The sequence below is a fragment of the Pan paniscus genome, chromosome 23, assembly GCF_029289425.2.
Source record: "Pan paniscus chromosome 23, NHGRI_mPanPan1-v2.0_pri, whole genome shotgun sequence".
NCBI lineage: Eukaryota > Metazoa > Chordata > Mammalia > Primates > Hominidae > Pan > Pan paniscus.
Genome location: NC_085927.1, coordinates 46,802,902 through 46,822,402, shown reverse-complemented (window position 1 = coordinate 46,822,402; position 19,501 = coordinate 46,802,902). Strand labels below are relative to the sequence as shown.

The 19,501-nt window shown below is 47.4% G+C and overlaps 1 protein-coding gene and 1 long non-coding RNA gene across 3 annotated transcripts; one reads left to right on the top strand and one right to left on the bottom strand.

Annotated features, from left to right (window-relative positions):
* Positions 1-407: 407 nt before the first annotated feature.
* LOC130541152 (uncharacterized) lies at positions 408-3,809 on the bottom strand. Its single transcript, XR_008955197.2, has 4 exons — positions 3,034-3,809; positions 2,056-2,173; positions 974-1,396; positions 408-576 (listed from the first exon to the last, which is right to left on the bottom strand). It is a non-coding gene; the product is annotated as an uncharacterized LOC130541152 (long non-coding RNA).
* A 10,391-nt stretch (positions 3,810-14,200) lies between these two features.
* On the top strand, positions 14,201-19,479 carry LOC103786607 (uncharacterized). Of its 2 annotated transcripts, XR_008622617.2 has the most exons (4): positions 14,201-14,233; positions 14,612-14,864; positions 15,171-15,250; positions 15,492-19,479. XR_008622617.2 is itself a non-coding variant. In XM_055105808.2 (3 exons), the coding sequence occupies exons 2-3, from the start codon at positions 14,714-14,716 to the stop codon at positions 15,689-15,691; spliced, it is 675 nt and encodes a 224-aa protein (XP_054961783.1). In that variant the 5' UTR covers positions 14,201-14,233; positions 14,612-14,713; the 3' UTR covers positions 15,692-19,479. The 2 variants fall into 2 exon arrangements, 1 of the variants encoding a protein (XP_054961783.1); XM_055105808.2 differs by having other exon boundaries at positions 15,168-19,479.
* The last annotated feature ends 22 nt before the right edge of the window (positions 19,480-19,501 follow it).

The following is a 19,501-nucleotide window of genomic DNA, read 5'->3' as shown; positions in this document are numbered from 1 at the left end:
AGTTGTCAAAACTGTCAGATCTTCCCAAATTAAGAATTAAATTTAGTGCAATTCCAATAAAAATTCTAAGAGGACATTTTTATGACTTGATAAATTGATTCTAACAATAATTTGGAGGAATAATAGCGTAATCGTGTCCAATAAAATGTTGAAAAGGAAGACTAATGAGCGAGGATGCCAAATATCAAAACACTCCATAAGTTATAGCAACTGGAAAAGCATGACGTTGTCATAGGAATACAGAAGTGTTCAGAGGAACAAATAAAAATTGTCTTAGTTAGCTCTCACTACACATTGAACCTAAGACCCCATGATACCAAAAGCATCAGAACTTTCTTCTTGTGCGAAGAGGGAATCATTCTTTCTTTCTTCTTCACTGTTGTCTTTTATTATTATTATTATTATTATTATTATTATTATTATTATTTTTAAAGCAGACTATGGCCTGTAATCCCAGCTACCCGGGAGGCTGGGGCTGGAGAATTGCTTGAACCTGGAACCGGGGAGGCGGAGGTTGCAGTGAGCTGAGATCGCGCTACTGCACTCCAGCCTGGGTGACAGAACGAGATTCCGTCTCTAAATAAATAAATAAATAAATAAATAAATAAAACTAAGCAGACTATGTCAAGGTCTTCATGTCCCTTCCCAGAAAAGCTTGCCTTGACTTTAACAAGAAAGAATTGTATAATGTCTGCAAGTTATTTGCTCAAAGTTGCCTTCTCAGAATTATGCTGAAAAGCCCTCTGTGCTTGGAATTCCACTTGCCTGCTGTGTATGTATGTATGTATATACTTCACTTAAAAATCAGAGGAAAGTGGCCGGGCACAGTGGCTCACGCCTGTAATCCAAGCACTTTGGGAGGCCAAGGCAGGCGGATCACTTGAGGCCAGGAGTTCAAGACCAGCCTGGCCAACTTGGTGAAACCCTGTCTCTACTGAAAATATAAAAATTAGCTGGGCGTGGTGGCGCACACCTGTAGGGTGGAGATATAGTAGGCATAATCCCAGCTACTCAGGAGGCTGAGGCAGGAGAATCACTTGAACCCGGGAGGTGGAGGTTTCAATAAGCCAAGATCACGCCACTACACTCCAGCCTGGGTGACAGTGAGGCTGCCTCAAAAAAAAAAAAAAAAAAAAATTAGAGAAAAGTGATTGCATCATCATCCCAAGTGGTAAAAGACAATTGTGATTGTGTCACGTGGGCCTGGAAACTCCTCCATTTCTCCATTGGGCTGTTGCAGAGGCTGTCTTGCACATGGGCAGATACTGCTGGTGTTGCCATCGTGCAAAGGAGACGTGGTGTAAAGCCAGACTCTAAGAATGTCCAGGAGACTGAAGAATCCCACCGTCAAGCAGAGGTCTGGAATCAGTGCTGGGATGTCTTGTCTGGACTGTGCCTGGCAATGTAATGAACAGGAAATAAAGAGACACGTTCTTTGATGAATCTCAGGCTCTTGGGGTTGCACAACCATTTCACGGGGATCAAGATGAATCACTTTGTCCTCTGTTCCAGCGAGGGGAGGCCTTCCCAACCTCAGCCAGCCCTAGGGGCCACCAGGAGCAGCAGAGAATGGCTTCCTAGAGCCCAGGCAGCCCCGGGATCCCAGAGAATGATGTTCTGGGCCTGGGAGGCAGATTTGGATCATGCCTGAGAATTCACCAAGCTGAGCCGCCCCCATGTAAGGCCACTGGGAATAATCCCAATAGTTTCCACTTGTCAGCCTCCAGTTAGAGGGAGTCTGCCTCTCATGGTCAAAGTTGCCAGGCCTGCAGACAAAACACTGGGGCAAGGCAGGTCCCCAAAGCCATCGTGGAGCAGGATTGGTCCAGGATGAAGCTTTCACTGCCCATTCATGGGAGGAGAAAACCCTGGAAAATGAAGGCAAGGGAAATGGCCAGCTGCCTCTGTTTGAAAAGGGCCATCCTGCGAGCTGAGATCAGAATTCTTTGATTACTTCGTTTGTATTAAAATGTCCCTTTTTACCAGCCTGGCCAACATGGTGAAACCCTATCTCTACTAAAAATACAAAAATTAGCTGCGCGTGGTGGCACACACCTGTAATCCCAGCTACTCGGGATGCTGAGGCACGAGAATTGCTTGAACCCGGGAGGTGGAGGTTGCGGTGAGCTGAGATCATGCCACTGCACTCCAGCCTGGGCAACAGAGTGAGACTCTGTCTCAAAAAACAAAAAATAAAATAAAGTAAAATAAAATAAAATGCCTTTTTTTAAAGTAGAAAATGATGTTGATAGTAAATGATATTTTCTTTTTTATTTAAAAATAAAGTTGTATTTTTCTTTCCATTTTTAAAAATTTTTTACTCATCAATATAAATGAAAACTGTCTAGAAACCACATCTGTAGAGGCAGGGAAACAGAGAAGTAAGTTGTAATCAAGAACAACAAGGTCTCCAACCTGAGCTTTGTAGAACAAACTCCAGCATGGGGAAGAAGGTAGGAACTCAGTTGTCAGAGGCCACACAGGGTGGCCCAGCTCTCAGAAGCAAGGCTGGGCCCAGGGATGAGGACAGAGGCTCAAGGAAGTCTAGGCACAACTGTGACCCTGTGAACCCCTCCTGCCCTGGGACAGGGCTGGTCCTGGAGCTGAGGATGGAGCTGAGCCTCCAGCCGGGCAGAGGGGGAGGGTGTCTCAGTCACAGAAAGAGGAAGACCCAGGAACAGGAGGCAGACAGGTCACCACTGAGAACAAGAGAGGCCTGGACAGGCAGATCCTGCAAGTGTGGCTCAAGGCATGCAGCTGCCTCTATTCCCCATTTTTGGCTCAGATGACCCCTTCCCATAAGCAACCATGTGTGTGGGCATTTCTCTGGCCTTAGCAGAACCAGTGGCCTAGGGCAAGGCCCCTTACAAGAGACAAAGTCACTGGGAGTAGGGGATAGGGGGCTGGGGGGTGGCCAAAGAGTCACATTCTGGCACGTGGAGCTTGAGGTATCTCGTCTCTGGAACATACAAGGAAAGAGGTTCTATAGGTCATTGAATTCATAGCTCTTAGGTTTGGGGGAAGAACACTTACTTAGGAAAACCTTTAGGTAAAACTTGAGAGAGCCTGCAAACTTGAAAGCAGAGCACGTAGACCGGGATGAGAAGAGGAGCCCTGGAGACCCCTGAGGACACTGGTGCCTAAGGGCCTGGCTGAGGTGCTTGGGAGGCCAGGAAGGGAACAGAGAAGGGACAGTCAGAACAGGAAGGAGAAAGCAGAGTGTGGTGGGAGCATAAAAATGGAGAGACTTTTAAGGCTCTAGGAGTGGCCATGGTGCTGGTGTTGTGTCTGAGAGGTCAAGGCGGGGTTGAATCCATCTGGTTATGTGATGTGGAGCTCCTCTGTGATGCTGGCGGGAGACCATTCTAAAGCCAGGTCATAATAAATAGAGAGAGGAGTGAATAGGAAATGGGAATATGAAGACAGCTTTTTGGAAAAGCTTGACTAGAAAGAGGAGAAAGAGATGGTATGGAAGCCTAAGGTGGATATTTGATTGGGGTGAGGGAAGGGGGCGTTTTTTTTTTTAAGATGAAAGACAGTTGGTTATGTTTTCAGGTCCTAGGAAACATACCAGAAATTAATGAGATACAAGAAAAACAGGGGGTCTATTAATGGGGTGAGGCATGTGAGAGGGATAGACGCTAGCTCATACTTGGTGGCAGTGTAGGAAAGTTGAGAAACAGTGACTGGGAAACAGCGATTCTCTGAAGCTGGGTTTATTAATTCCAAATTGCCAAGTGTATGTTGTTGGGGACATTTCTGACATTGTGAATGTGTGATCATGTGATCCCAGGTTACATCCAATCTAACCAGCAAACAAATGTCTGTCATAAGAACAAATGATTGATTGCTGCCTAACAAACCACCTCCCAAGCTTAATGGCTGAAAACAACAACCGTTTATTATTTGTCACCATTCTGTGGGTTGGCTGGGCTCACCTGGGTGGTTCTTCTGCTCCACAAAGCAGGCGAGGTCATTCATGTGGCTGCATTTAGCTGGGAGCTTGATGAGGGTGGAGTGAGAGAGGGCTTCACTGGCTTATTCCCCTCCACATGGCTTCCCATCCTCCAGGGTTTCTGTCTCCACATGGCCTCTATAGTAGGAGAGTCTGGACTGCTTTACACCATGGCTGACTTCTAAGAGAGCAAAAGAAGCTGCAAGGCCTCTTAAGGCCTAGTCTCAGAAATCATATAGCTTCACCCCCACTGCCTTCTACTGGCCAAAGGAAGTCACAAGGAGGCCCAGATTCAAGGGGAGGGGAAAGAGATTCCACATCCTTATAGGAGGAGCTGCAAAGTCAGAAGGTGGAGGAGCATGCAGGATGAGAGGGACTGTGGTCATCAAGTTTGGAAACACCTGAGCAGAGTACATCTCAGGAGTCACTGTTCTAGCTGAAACTTCATTCTCAAACATAGGGAAGCATTTCAGATGCAATTTGCAGTAAACATATCTTATGCTTTGTAAACTGCTAAGTGAATGTGAATTAGATGAAAAAAATCATTTTAAATGAACATTATACTTTTATTACATAAATGTGCATTTGTGGTAAAATTACAAACAGTGTTTTACAAAAAGGAAAAACGGAAGTCAATTGAAATTCCACTCCCTAAATAACATGCGCAGCAGGCATATAACCCTGCAGGCTCTTGGACTTACAAACAGAAACTCAATCTGTAATTCTTTCAGCCAGAAATCCCTTTTCTGACAAATTAATTCTTAAAAGATATATAGTCCTCTTTGAATAATCATTGAAAATCATTAAGTGGAACTTGAGACGTTATGGGAAAAGAAAAAGTTGTTGAGTTTAAACCTTATTTTCTGGATGTCTGGTATATGTCTGGGAGTATGGTAGGCTTTGAGGATACAAAACTGCACAAAACCTACCTCACCTCTGCTCTCAAGCTGCTTATGGAACAATAGGAGAGACAGACGCACAAAAAGAGAATTTCAGTTAATTGCGGTGGGAGCTACAGCAGAGGGGTGCACTGAATGCCAGAGGAGAGGAAAGGGAAGAGGAAGGGGAGGGAAGAGGAAGGGGAGGGAAGAGGAAGGGGAGGGACGAGGAGGCAAGAGGAGAGAGAGAGCAAGTTTCTTGCCTGCACCTAAGAAGAGGGTCAATACACCAGGGCAAGAGGGAAAAAGGGAAAACATGAAGGAACACAGGCAGATGGAAAAAGAAATTTATGAAAGAAGAGTCTTTGATGCTACATTATGTCCCAGGTTTGGTTTTGTTTTTAAAATTTCCATATTCAATTTTTTTTCCTTTCTAAAAACTTGTTTTATTTTTAAGTAAAAATACCCCAAGCCACATGAAACATGGTTAGCTTAATAAATCATTGTAAGGCCAGGCAAGGTGGTTCATGCCTATAATCCCAGCACTTCGGAAGGCTGAGGTGGGAGGATTGCTTGAGGTCAGGAGTTCAAGATCAGCCTGGGCAACATAGTAAGACCCCCCCCCCCCCACCAAAAGAAAGTATTTAAATTAAATTTAAAAATAAATCATTGTAAGGTGAATATCCTTGGATTGCTCCCCACCTTACACCCCGCACGGGAGGCAGAACCTTGCCACCCACCCAGAGCCTTGCACTGCTCCCAGACAAACCTCCCAGTCCCCCAACCCAGGAATCCAGTGTGCTAATTTCCACGTCAGGGTCTCTTATTTTCTCACGTTATTTTATCACCCTGTGTGTATCTCTGAACACTGTCGCTTGGTGTTCCCTGTTTTTAATCTATAATTTCCCCTCCACTTCTCTCTTTTTCTTCTTCACAGTGTATTTGCTTATGCAATTTTTCCCACATACTTTTTGTGCTGAAATTGAAGTAGTCAGTTGTAAACGCATATTGATTATTTCAAGAGTAAAATGCTGCAATAAGTAATGATTATGAAAGCTATTAATTTTATGAAGAAAGACAATAATTAAGAACTTTAGCTGAGTAGAAAAAAGATTGATTATTAATACAAATATTAAGAGAGTGCATTTGCTCGATCATTTTAGGAAGAATATTATAGACTGAGCTTATAAAGTTTAAATAACAATAAAAAGCAGAACAATGGAGATTTAATTGTATTATAAATGTAATATTTGTAGGAATTTTAGAGAAGTAGCAGTTCTCGCAAGAAACAAAATCCCTTTTAAAACTCTATTTCATTTTTTAGCAGCTTAATTTCATTTAAGCCAGGGGTCCTGGAAGCAAAAGCACTATTTGAGAATTCTCTACATCTTGTGAGGAATACATTAGAAGCAAAATGTCGACTTTGTCATGTCCAAAGATAAAACAACTCTAAAATCAGTACATATCCAAGATAAATCATCTTTGAGTCAAACATAATAAAGACAATGGAGAGAATGAGGAAAGACATTGCTAAAAATAAACAAAGCACTCCACACATGTTTTACTCTGATTATTCAAATGCAAAACAACAGACTTTACAAGAATGCTTTAGGAAGGCATTTCCTCACAGTTTTGAGTCTCTGGAGGGTAATTTAAACAAAATGTTTATAGAAATGACTCCTATAGACGGCCAAGCATTTTTGGAAATCAAAGATGAAGGCTTTGGGAATCCTCTTGAACCATTAATCCTAAGTGCGGAGTTCCTTCTAGGAGCAAATTACCAGAAACTATCTGAATAATGTACCACTAAGCCCTGAAAGATTAGGGATATTATCCAATGGGCTTGTTGAACAGGAGTGTTTATTAAGCATGGCGGGAATGTGGGAGAGGAAATTCAGGAGCTACGTGTAGCAAACAGTGTTGAGAAACTGGTATTCTTCCCCAGAAAAATGTCAACTTTTAAAGTTTGGATACCAACATTGATAATAATGAAATTGTAGTAAGTGTCTGTCTCTGGACTGATGGTATTTCAGGTTTATTCTCGTATCCCACAAGTGTGTTCTATGATGATGATGGTGCTTAGACCTTCTTAAGAGTCCCAGGCTCTGCTTATGAAGATGTCAGCAGAACAGAGAGGGCTGGAGCACCCCCCAGGCTCAGAGGGATGCTGGGTCACAGGAGGACCAGGGATGGAGGTTGAAGGGCTCCCCCAGGCACACGGGGGTTGGGGACTAGAATATAGACTGATAAATACCTTCCAAGACCCAAATTTTACAGATGAGGAGAGCTCAGAGCCAGGTTCAGAGACAGCGGGGGAGTACACCTAAGTTTACACAGCTACACAGAAGCTAAGTCGAGGCTGGAGCTCATCTCTCTTGGGAAGAACATAGGTCCTTCCTGATGCTTCTAAGGTCCTGTTTCCAATCATCCTTTTTGGGGCTCAACATTTCTATTGTGAGCTCATTATCTGTGAATCCATCTAAATCTCATCATTCTATTTTTCAGCCTGAACTCACCCTCCACACACGCCTGCCCAAGTATGAGATCTCCAAGGTAACTTTCCTATAGAAAATAGCTGTGTCTCTATCTGAAGCCCAAATGTTCAAGCACACACTCCTTTAATTCCGCTTTACATTCAGTTCCCTTCCTGATGTTGCATACTCCACAAAAGAGGTTTTCTATTCTACCACCATCTCAGCCTCTGGGAGGTTCTCCAGGAATCTGTCTGGAAACCAGGACTTGGAGTTTATCAGAAAGAAACTGGCATCAGCTTAGAAAACCAGCAAGGCAAGTGGAATGAGAATGAGGGTGGGTTAGAGATTCACCCCTTCCAAAGAGAGAGTAGATTCCACTCCATTGCCCCGTAGAGTTTTTTAAGGACATACAGTCCAGGAAGCCTCTCCTCTCAGGACAGGCTTGGAACAATTCTGGGAGCAGGTAGCCTTGGCACACGAATGAAATGAGGATGCATGACTGGGGCCCAGGCCAAAGGGACACTGCTGTCCAGGGATTGACAAATGGGGCCCCCAATAACACCTGGGATGCCCACAAGCACCTTCAATGATAAACTAACTCATGTAGACAGAACACCTACATGCCATGATCTGTCCAAGTGCGTCATACATATCTACTAAAAATCCATATAATAATCCTGAGAGTGAGGGGCTATTATAATCTCCGTTGCACAGATCAGAAAACTGGGGGTCAGAGAGGTTAAGTAACTTGCCCAAGGCCACACAGCTAGCAAGGGGGCAGAGCTGAGATTTAAACTCAGATAGGGTGGTTCCAGCTACACAATCAATCATTACAGGATATTGCTTATCCTGACACCACCTTCCATAACTGAGTTACAGGAAATTTACCCTTCTGGTCAATTTTCATAGCTGGACCCAGGACCTCCACAAGGCTCATTGATCATTGTTTAGTTTTAAAGTATTTTATTGTTTAATGTTTTTATAAAAAGATACTTTAGAATTTGCAGTTACCACTGTCTGTAAGAAGCTTTGGCTTTGATATTTTCCTGTGTTCTACTTTCCACATACCACATACATTTCTGCATTGCACACACATTGCAGCCTGGCCGGGGGTACTGAGCTCTTGCCACTCAGGGAGCTGGGAGGCTGAGAGGCATCTTCCTCACCGAGGGAAGGGACCAGCAGTGTGAGTCTCTCTGCACTCTCTTGGTGGGCGGTGAGGGTAGACGTTTCCTTGCGGCAATAAGATGCAGCTTCCTGAGCTCCAGGCAGCAGAAATCCCCAGCAGACCCTGTGCCGGGTCAGTTTTCCCAGGCCCTAATGTTTCAGGGCATGGCTGTGGGAGGAGGGCACGAAGGATGAGTACAGCACCAGCAATCCTCTGAGAAGTATCCTCCTACTTCCACTCTGTGCACATCTCAGACTGAGCTCCTCCTGGCCAGCCGTGGGTCTGGTGCCTCTCTGCATTCCCAGTGCGGTGAAGGGGTTCAAGGAAGCCAAGTGGGACCATCCAAGACAGAAAGAATGCTGGGGACAGGACATTAGCTCAGACGCTTTATGTCCTCTGAATGCCCTCTCCATGCCAGCACCGTGATTTCACACACATGCAGGGGTGCCAAAGAGAGCTCAGGGTCCCCAGGGCGCCCCAGGCATTCCCTGAACACCCTCCAATCCTCCACTCCAGGAAAGACTTTCCCCACCGGGGAAGGGCATCCTACACTGTTCCCAGCCAGGTCCCCTTCCTGGCAGGCAGTAATTCAAGAATCATCAAGGCAGAATGTCAATGGTTCCCACCATTCCCTCTCCTCCTCCCTGCCCTTCTCCCCAACACAGGAAAAAGATAGGAAGAAAAGGTAGACACAAATCTCTGAATTCTAAAGATCAGGACTCAATGTGCCCATCTCTGTGGCCTACACAGGGCATCTAGTCTTTATGTCACCAAGTGAGGTCCCTCAGTGTGTGTGCACAGCCTCATACCTGGCTGGATAGAACCAGAGATGCAAAGTAGAAAAGCATGGGCTCTGGAGTTTCTGTCCTCAAGGAGTTGCTCATCCATCCATCCATCCATCCATTCACCCACACATCCATCCATCCATCCATCCATCCATCCATCCATCCATCCGTCCACCCGTCCACTCATCCACCCATCCATCCATCCATCCATCCATTCATCCATCCATCCATCCATCCGTCCACCCGTCCACTCATCCACCCATCCATCCATCCATCCATCCATCCACTCATCCATGCATGCTTTCATTCCAATACCTTCCAATACCCAAATTTTCCAACACACAATTTCAAGTGCTACCTCTGTGCCAGGACATGTGCAAATAACCAGGGAGAGAGATATGAATCAGGTGTGTTTGTGGGGGGTTGGGGGTGGGCATGAACACTGAGCACTCCAGGACTGTGTGGGAAGAAGGGACAGGGCAAAATAGGAACCAAGGAAAATACAAGTGATTTAGCTAACTCCGATCATCGGTTACCATGTGACAGCATTATTTCACTTGGTTCCTTCAAAATCGTTTTGAGGTTTGTAGACGACCATCTCCAAGTAACAGATGACAGTTTTGGGGCTTGGAGAAGTAACATGCAGATAATTTGCACAAGGTCTCACTCTTAGCGATACTAGAGGTGGGAGTCCAACCCGGGTCTGTCTGGCTCTGGGCTCACACCAGCTGTGGTTATTGGAGCCACTCCCATCTGCCTCCCCATGAGGAGTCAGGGAAGGCTGCATGGAGGAGGCCCTGCGTCAGCTGAGGCTTGAATGATGCATGGGAGTTTATAGTAATTTTTTTCAGATTTATTCTGTGTTTAATTTAGATAGTTTCAATTACTATATTTTCAAATTCACTAATATTAAGCCAATTCAATGACATTTTGTTTTCATATGTTGTACTTTTATCTGTGGCAGTTTTATTTGTTTTTATTTTGACATCTTCCACTTCTGTTATGTTCATGTTTTTGAAAAATTATTCAGCCTATTCATAATAACTGTTTCAAAGTCCTGGTCTGCCAGTTCCATAATGAGCTGCATCATTTTGGGGTTCTATCTTTGACTGATTTTTCTCTTATTATGAGTTACATTTTCTTGCTTCTTTCTACATGTAGTAATTTTTTTTTTTTTTTGAGATGGGGTCTCACTGTCATCCAGGTTGGAGTGCAGGGGCGCGATTTCAGCTCACTGCAACCTCCACCTCCTAGGCCCAAGTGATCCTCCCACCTCAGCCTCGTGAGTTGCTGGGACTATAGGTGCACACCACCATGCCTAGCTAATTTTAAATTTTATTTTATTTTTTGCAGAGACAAGGTCTCACCATGTTGTGCAGGCTGGTCTCAGACTCCTGGGCTCAAGCGATCCTCCCGCTTCGGCCTTCCAAAGTGCTAGGATTACAGGTGTGAGCCATTGCACCTGGCCTACATCTGGTAATTTTTGATTGGATGCTGAGCATGGTTTATTTTATGCTGGTGACTGCTGCATTGTGTTGTCTTTCTTCAAAAAGTGTTGGACTTTATTCTGATGAGTCATTAAGTTACTTGCAGATCAGTGACATAGTTTGGATATTTGTCCCCACCCAAGTCTCATATTGAAGTGTAATCCCCAATGTTGGAGGTGGGGCCTGGTGGGAGGTATTTGGATCATGGTCAGGGGGATCCCTCCTGAATGGCTTGGACCATCCCCTTGGTGATGAGTGAGCTCTTGCTCTGAGTTCACAGGAGATCCAGTCATTTAAAAGAGTGTGGCACCAGCCAGGCATGGTGGCTCATGCCTGTAATCCCAGCACTTTGGGAGGCGGAGGCAGGCAGATCATCTGAGGCTAGGAGTTTGAGACCAGCCTGGCCAACATGGTGAAACCCTGTCTCTACTGAAAATAGAAATATTAGCCAGGTGTGGTGGTGTGTGCCTGTAATCCCAGCTACTCAGGAGGCTGAGGCAGGAGAATAGCTTGAACCAGGGAGGTGGATGTTGCAGTGAGCTGAGATCGTGCCACTGCACTCCAACCTGGCGACAGAGCGAGACTCCGTCTCAAAAATAATAATAAAAACATAAAAAATAAAACTAAAATAAATGTGTGTGGCAACTGCCTCTGCACTAATGCTCTCTCTCTCTCTCTCTCACTTGTTCCAGCTTTCACTGTGTGACGTGCCTTCTCTCTTCACCTTCTGCCATGATTGTAAGCTTCCTGAGGCCTCCCCAAGAAACCAAGCAGATGCTGGTGCCATGCTTCCTGTACAGTCTGCAGAGCTGTAAGCTAATTAAACCTCCTTTCTTTATAAATTACCCAGTCTAAGGCATTTATTGATTTACAGCAATATGAGAATGACCTAATATGGAAAATATCCCACTCTCAGTGCCAATTTTCTGTGTTAGGTCATTTTCACGCTGTTATAAAGAAACACCCAGGACCAGGTAATTTATAAAGAAAAGAGGTTTAATTGGCTTACAGTTCTGCAGGCTGTACAGGAAGCATGGTGCTGGCATCTGCTCAGCTTTTGGGGAGGCCTCAGGAAGCTTCCAATTGTGGCAGAAGGTGAAGGGAGAGCAGGCACATCACAGTGAAAGCAGGAACGAGAGAGAGAGAGAGAGAGAGAGAGATCAGCGTAGGGGTAGGTACCACACACTTTTAAATGACCAGATCTCCTGTGAACTCAGAGTGAGAGCTCACTCATCCCCAAGGGGATGGCCCAAGCCATTCACAAGGGATCCCCCAACCATGATCCAAACACCTCCACCGGGCCCCACCCCCAACATCGGGGATTACATTTCAACATGAGATTTGGATGGGGACAAAAATCCAAACCATATCAATCAGTTTGATCTTTCAAGGTTTGTTTTTAAGCTTCCTTAGAGGACTTTTATTATTATTATTATTATTATTATTATTATTATTGAGATGGAGTCTTACTTTGTTGCCCAGGCTGGAGTGCAGTGGTGCAATCTCTGCTTACTGCAATCTCCACCTCCTGGATTCATGCAATTCTCCTGCCTCAGTCTCCCAAATAGCTGGGATTAGAGGCACCTGCCACCATGCCTGGCTAATTTTTGTATTTTTAGTAGAGATGGGGTTTCACCACGTTGGCCAGGCTGGTCTCGAACTCCTGACCTCAAGTGATCCACCCACCTTGACCTCTCAAAGTGCTGGGATTACAGGCATGAGCCACCATGCTGGCCTAGAGCAGTTTTAGAATGGCCCTCTCCTGGGCTGGTTTAGTGCTGGCACTAGGTGTTTTTCTTCTTGGTTCTCTACTGAATGTGTGAGGTGTTCAGTAAGAATTCCTATCCTGGCTTGTTGGAACTTGAACATCTCGCAGCCCTTGGTGAGTTCTGGAAATTGTTCAGATACATCTCTCTGTGTACTATTTACACAGTCTAGTGGAGCTTCACCCCACACATGCATGGTTTAGTGTTCAGCAGTACATGCAAGAGGATCTCTATGTAGATTTGCTGGGTCTCTTTCTCTGTGCAGCTCTTTCTTCTCTTGTTTTCTACACCAAATTCCAGCTTCTTTTGCCTCTTCAGACTCAGACCCCTATCGCCCAACCCAGCAAGACTGCCATGGTCATGTTGGAGTTCTTTTACCTACATCACAGTCAAGAAAGTGGTAGAAAGGTAGAAAGGTAGGCACGGTGGTTTATGCTTGTAATTCCAGCACTTTGGGAGGCCGAGGTGGGAGGATCACCTGAGGTCAGGAGTTCGTGACTAGCCTGACCAACATGAAGAAACCCCGTCTCAACTAAAAATACAAAATTAGTTGGGTGTGGTGGCGAGTGCCTGTAATTCCAGTTACTTGGGAAGCTGAGGCTGGAGAATCACTTGAACCCGGGAGGAGGAGGTTGCAGTGAGCCGAGATCACGCCGCTGCACTCCAGCCTGGACAACAAGAGTGAAACTCCATCTCAGAAAAAAAAAAAGAAAAAGAAAAGAAAGGTAGGATGATCATAGGACCTACCGTGTTTGTTTTCACTCTCTGAGCGATCATATAGAAGGACTCCTCTTTTCTAGCAGCTGAAAACAGATTTTTAATATCGTTTGTCCAGTTTTATACTTCTAAAGTAGAAGGCTATACCTGGTCCTAGTTACTCCATTATGGCCAGAAGCAGAAGCCTCTTCTCCCTCTGCCCATGACTCTCTTTTGCCCCTCCTCCTCCACTTGGAGCCATTTGGCCCATTTGGGTGTTGACTTTGATGCAAGTCAGGGGTGCCTGCATTGGCGTCTGTGCATGTGGTTGTGGGTGTGCGTGTTTGTATAGTGGCTGGGTATACGTGAGTCCTTAAGGTGGAAGTGGGGCATGGGAATGGGGTGCAGGGGAAGTGGGGGATGGGAATGGGGTGCAGGGGAAGTGGGGCATGGGAATGGGGTGCAGGGGAAGTAGAGGTGTGACGGAAGTGGAGAGGTGTGAAATAGCTTCTTGGGAAGGGCAGAGTTCCTCCTTGCTACTGGGAAGTGTCGTTTGGGGTTCTGGCAGCGTTGAGAGCCTCCCCACAACCCCCGCCTCCGATGGTAATCCAGAATTTAAGTGAGACCAGCTGGTGTGGTTTTGTTCAGCTGAGCATGGGCAGGGCAGGAAGACTGAGAGTTCACCATTTTCTGTACCGAGAAGCCCCTCTGCCTCCTCAGGAACTCCATTCCTATCCTGTCCTCCTTCCTGGCTCATTCCCAGCATCCTCAAAGTCTTGTCAGCGCCCTCGTAGGGTGGTCAGGTCCCATCAGGGTTGTCTGAGCATGTGTGTGCAGGTATGTGTAGGTGTGTATGTGGGTGTGTGAGTGGGTGGAGGCTTGAGTGTTTCATGGTTTCAGAAGTGTTGAGAAAGAAGAAAAGAAGACCTCTGTCTTTTCTTGTGACATCACAAAGGGCAAGAAACTAAGAAATGCCTCAGGCTCCTGCAGAGAAGAAGGGATGGGCAGTAACAGCTTGGGGCAGGTGAGGAAGGATGGTGGAGTGTTTGGTGTTGAGTGAGGTGGCCCAAAGGGTGTCTGTGCATCCTCAAGACCTGGGAGGAGACAGGCTCCATCTGTGGTGGGTGGATCCACAAAGCTTATCCGCCAAAATCACTTGAAGAGCTTAACGCAGCCCACTTGGGCATCAACCCAGTAGCACCTAATACAAACACACAGAATCTACACCAGCACTGCAGGGAAGGGTGAGAGTGGCAGAGGAGGAGATCCACACTAGGTGGAGAAGGCGCAGGACCAGGCTCCCAGTACCCCCAACATAGCCTTCTCCCTCCTCATCGGCCATATCCCTGGGGAGACGAGAGGGGTGGATGGGCCTTATCCTGGCCCACATCTCCTTTCTCAGGACCTGGGGTAGGATGGCAATTCATGGATGGAGGAATAACAAGACCTGGTGAGATCAGCTTGGCATGGCTCCCAGCTGGGCAGGAACACAGGACTCCAGGGCATGGAAAACCCCACCCCAGCCCATGGCCAGCATCCACCTGTGCCCGCACCTGCCTGTCCAGAGCTGACCAGGAAAATGGTGCTGGCCTGGGAGCTGCTCCTCATGGCCCTGCTGGCCCTGTGCTGGGGGCTTAGCCTGGCAGGGGAAGAAGGTGAGTTCTGTGGCTCCCACCCCTTCCCTGCCCCCTCCTCACTGCTGCACCCTGGAGGAGGCCCGCACCATACCCCCGGGACCCTGCCCACCCACCCTCCTCCTGCTCCCCTTGCTTCGTCTCTCCCCCGGCCTTCCCTGGGCTTCCTTCACTTCCCTCCTCCTGCACATTCCTGCTCATCCTGTCCTGGAAAGTCCAGCTGAGTGTGTCTGGCTTCCCAGCCCATATTTCTCAGCACGGCACTCCAGGCCCCCAGGCTCCAGGGTGGCTGCTCTGACCGTTTCCCTTCTCCTCCTTCCCCAGCAGACACTCGCTGCGCCTCAGTGGTTCCACCTCCAGACCGTTGCTCCAGCAGCGTCCTGGCTTGGGGTTCATCTCAAGGCTGGGTTTGTGCCTCATCCCAGGATGCTTGGGGGTCTGGGGGCCAGGGCCTGCCGCTGCTGCGTGTCTCCATCCTGCAGGGATTGCATGGTGCTTCTGTCAGGAGAGGAGGGTCCACAGGCAGAAGCTCACCCTGGCAGACTCCCTTCCCAACCCAGGGCACCTCTGCCCCAGATCAGCTGGGGGTGGTGGTGATAAGGGACTCTGCAGGGGAGAGAGGTGACCCCTTCCTGCCCCTCTTGTCAGAAACCGTCCCGCTGCAGACCCTGCGCTGCTACAGTGACTATACCAGCCACATCACCTGCAGGTGGGCAGACACCCAGGATGCCCAGCGGCTCGTCAACGTGACCCTCATTCGCCGGGTGAACGAGTCGGTGACGTCGGGTGCAGGGGCCACGGGCAGGGGCTACGGTGTCCCCTCTGCCTGGTGTGGGATGGTGGTGTAGAGAGGGATGTGTCAGGTCAGCCTCGGGGTGGGAGTAGACAGAGGACAGAGGAGGACGGACGCCCTCCCGGGAGCTCCTGCTCAGCCAGGCACCTGCCAGGCACTACTGTCTGACCTGGGGTTTCTGGGGAGCATGTTCTACACTGATGTCGTTGATGATGGTGGTGGTAACAATGGTGACAATCTTCTCTTATTTTGTCACAATTTAACACAGTTGCCCCACATGACCTATCTTAGTTCCTCCTCACTGTGAGGTGGGCAGGGCCAGGCCACGACGCCCAGTTCACAGATGGGGAAACTGAGGCCCTGGAGGTGAGGCACCAGCCCTGGCCACAGATGGGGAGTGGCAGAACAGGCTGTGTGGACGTGTTTGGGAGGGGGCTCCATGCTCTCCCAGGCTCCTCCTCTGCATGTGGGCTGCCACCTCTCCCACCCGAGCTCTCCTGGGCACGAACCACACAGGAAGGGGACCGGCATTGCTCTGTGGTGTTGCTCAGGGTCTGAATCAGCCTTAAATGAAATAATTAAGCCACTGGAACCAGAGAGGCAGGTGACAACTGATTGGAGGTCCCCCCACCTAGAGGGCGAGGGGGCCCCGGCTCTGCCACCCCCCACCCCTCCACCACCTTCAGTTCTCCTGGGGGCCTCCATCAGACCTTCTCCATTCTCCTCAAATACCATCCTGCCCCTCCCTGTGACCTGCTTCCTGTTGCTCTGACATAACAGGGGACCAGGGAGAAGCTCCCCACCCACCCCACACTCACACTCCCCACCCCCTCTGCCCACCACTGGGGCCTGGGCCTGGGCCTGGTTCTGGGCTGGGGCTCCTGTCTAAGGCTAGAGACCCGATGCAGTCTGGCCCTGTTGCTCAGGAACATCACGGCCCCCAAGTCCCCACTCTGCCCTGTGTCACCCACCGTGCCCTCTCCCAGGATCTTTCCCAATCGCCTTGCAAACCTGCCCCAACCCCCTCACAGATGCCCACAGGAGTGCAGTGCCTGGGCATCTCCTGAGCTCACAACCCTGTGGCCCCCCTTTCTCTGTTTCCCCTGACAGCAGCAACCCCATAAAGAGTTGTCCACACTCATCATGTCCAGTGTCTTTCCAGCCATTTCTTCCTGAGCCCACTTCCCCAGGATGTTGCCCCCACCAGGCCACCCAAACTGCTCTGGTCCAAGTCAGCAAACATCCCAGGAGCAGGATCTCATGGTTGGGCCTCCGCCTTCTTCCTACTTGACCTGTACCCCCACACACTTCCCACTCTGGATATTATCAGTTATTTTCCCAGTAATATTTACCAATGTGGTGAGTAAAAGAACTACATCTCATTTTAATTTGAAAATACAGCCACACCTCATCTTATTGCACTTTGTTTTATTGTGCTTTGCAGATACCGTGTTTTATACAAATTGAATGTTTGTGGCAGCCGTGCTTTTGGCAAGTCTACCATCACCATTTTTCCAACAGCATGTGCTCACTTCATGCCTCTGTTATAGGACCAATGGGTTCATATGCCCACCGTGCAGTAACAGACCCATTACATAGTGACAGCAGGGTTTGCAGCAGAGAAAGTTTAATGATTGCAGAGTGCTGAGTGACGAGATGGGAGGAGACCCTCCCGTTTATCTCACCAAGGAGCTTTGGTCTGGGGTTTTTAAGGGGATTATAGAGGGTGAGAGACTCCCTCCAGAATTGGAAAATTGGGGTTGTTGATTGGTCGGGGGAAGGGGGGATGAAATCATCACGATATGGAAACTGCATTCTTTGGTGAGTCAGCCCATTGTGGGGTCCTTCAGACCAGCTGGGTCAGTAGTTTCATCAGTGTATGGGACCTGAAGGACTATCTCACAGGGAAAACTAAACATTTTATAATGTTCACGTTGTTATCTACGGAGCAGTTAAGGGGAACCGTGATCTCGTAACAGGGTCTATGTGATTTCAGCACAATAGGCACCAAACAGCTGTGAGGACGCAGGCTGGAGAGCAGGCCAACCTCATGATGGAGGCCAAATGTGCTGCAAGCGTGGGTGACTTTTGTTTCTCCCCCTTCCTTCTTCCCTGGTTAATTTCATAAAGTTTATGGGGGCAGTTTCATCTCTGTGTCACCTTTTGGTAATTCTTGCAATATTTCAAACTTTTTCATGATTATTGTCTCTGTCATGGTGGTCTGAGATCTGTGATGTTATTACTGCAATTGTTTTGGGATGCCATGATCTGTCATAGAAGACAGTAAACTTAATCAACAAATGTTCTGTGTGCTCTGACTGCTCCACCGATGGGCGTTCTCTTATCTCTCACCCTACAGTGAGAAGACTTCATCTATGAGGAAGCAGGCCCTAACTAGACACCTAATCTAGCCTCCCTAGTCCCAGAGACCCAACAATACATAAATTAGGCCAATTAATAACCCTACAATGGCCTCTAAGCTTTCAATTAAAAGGAAGAGTTGCACACATCTCTTACTTTAAATCAAAAGCTAGAAATGATTAAGCTTCACTGAAAGCCTAGATAGCCTGAAAACTTGGCCTCTTGGGAAAATAGTCAAGTTATGAATGCAAAAGAAAAGTTCTTGCAGGAACTTAAAAATACTACTTCAGTGAACTCATGAATGAGAAAAGAAAACAGTCTTATTGCTGATATGGAGAAATTTTAGTGGTTTGGATAGAAGACCAAGCCAGCCACAACATTCCCTTAAGCCAAAGCTTCATCCAGAGTAAGGCTGTAATGCTCCTCAATTCCCTGAAGACTGAGAGGTGAGGAAGCTGCAGAAGAAAAGTTGGAAGCTAGCAGAGATTAGTTCATGAGGTTTAAGGAAAGAAACCATCTCTGTAACATAAAAGAACAAGGTGAAGCAGCAAGTGCTGATGGAGAAGCTACACAAAGTTATCCAGAAGATCCAGCTAGGATGATTAGTGAAGGTGGCTGCACTAAACACAGATACTCAATGTAGATAAAATAGCCTTTTTATCGGAAGAAGATGCCTTTTATTTGAAGCTGCAATGCTTCAAAGGACAGGCAGAATCTCTCGTTAGGGGCTAATGCCACTGGTAACTTTAAATTGAAACCAATGCTCATTTACAATTCCAAAGAACCCTAAGGCCCTTAAGAATTGATACAGTTGGCCAGGCGCGTTGGCTCACGCCTGTCATCCCAGCACTTTGGGAGGCCGAGGCAGGTGGATCATGAGTTCAGGAGATCGAGACCATCCTGGCTAACACGGTGAAACCCCGTCTCTATTAAAAATACAAAACATTAGCTGGGCGTGGTGGTGGGCACCTGTAGTCCCAGCTACTCGGGAGGCTGAGGCAGGAGAATGGGGTGAACCCAGGAGGTGGAGCTTGCAGTGAGCCGAGATCGTGGCACTGGGTGACAGAGTGAGACTCCATCTCAAAAAAAAAAAAAAAAGATACAGTTTGGCTCTGTGTCCCCACCCAAATCTCATCTTGAATTATACTCCCATAATTCCCATGTGTTGTGGGAGGGACCTAGTGGGAGATAATCGAATCATAGGGGCAGTTTCCCCCATACTGTTCTCTTGGTAGTGAATAAGTCTCACAAGATCTGATGGTTTTATCAGGGGTTTCTGCTTTTGCGCCTTCCTCATTCTCTCTTTGCCTGCTGCCATCCGTGTAAGATGGGACTTGCTCCTCCTTGCCCTCCACCATGATTGTGAGGCTTCCCCAGCCACGTGGAACTGCAAGTCCAATTAAACCTCTTTCTTTTGTAAATTGCCCAGACTTGGGTATGTCTTTATCAGCAGCATGAAAACAGACTAATACAAAAATTATGCTAAATCTACTCTGCCTGTGTT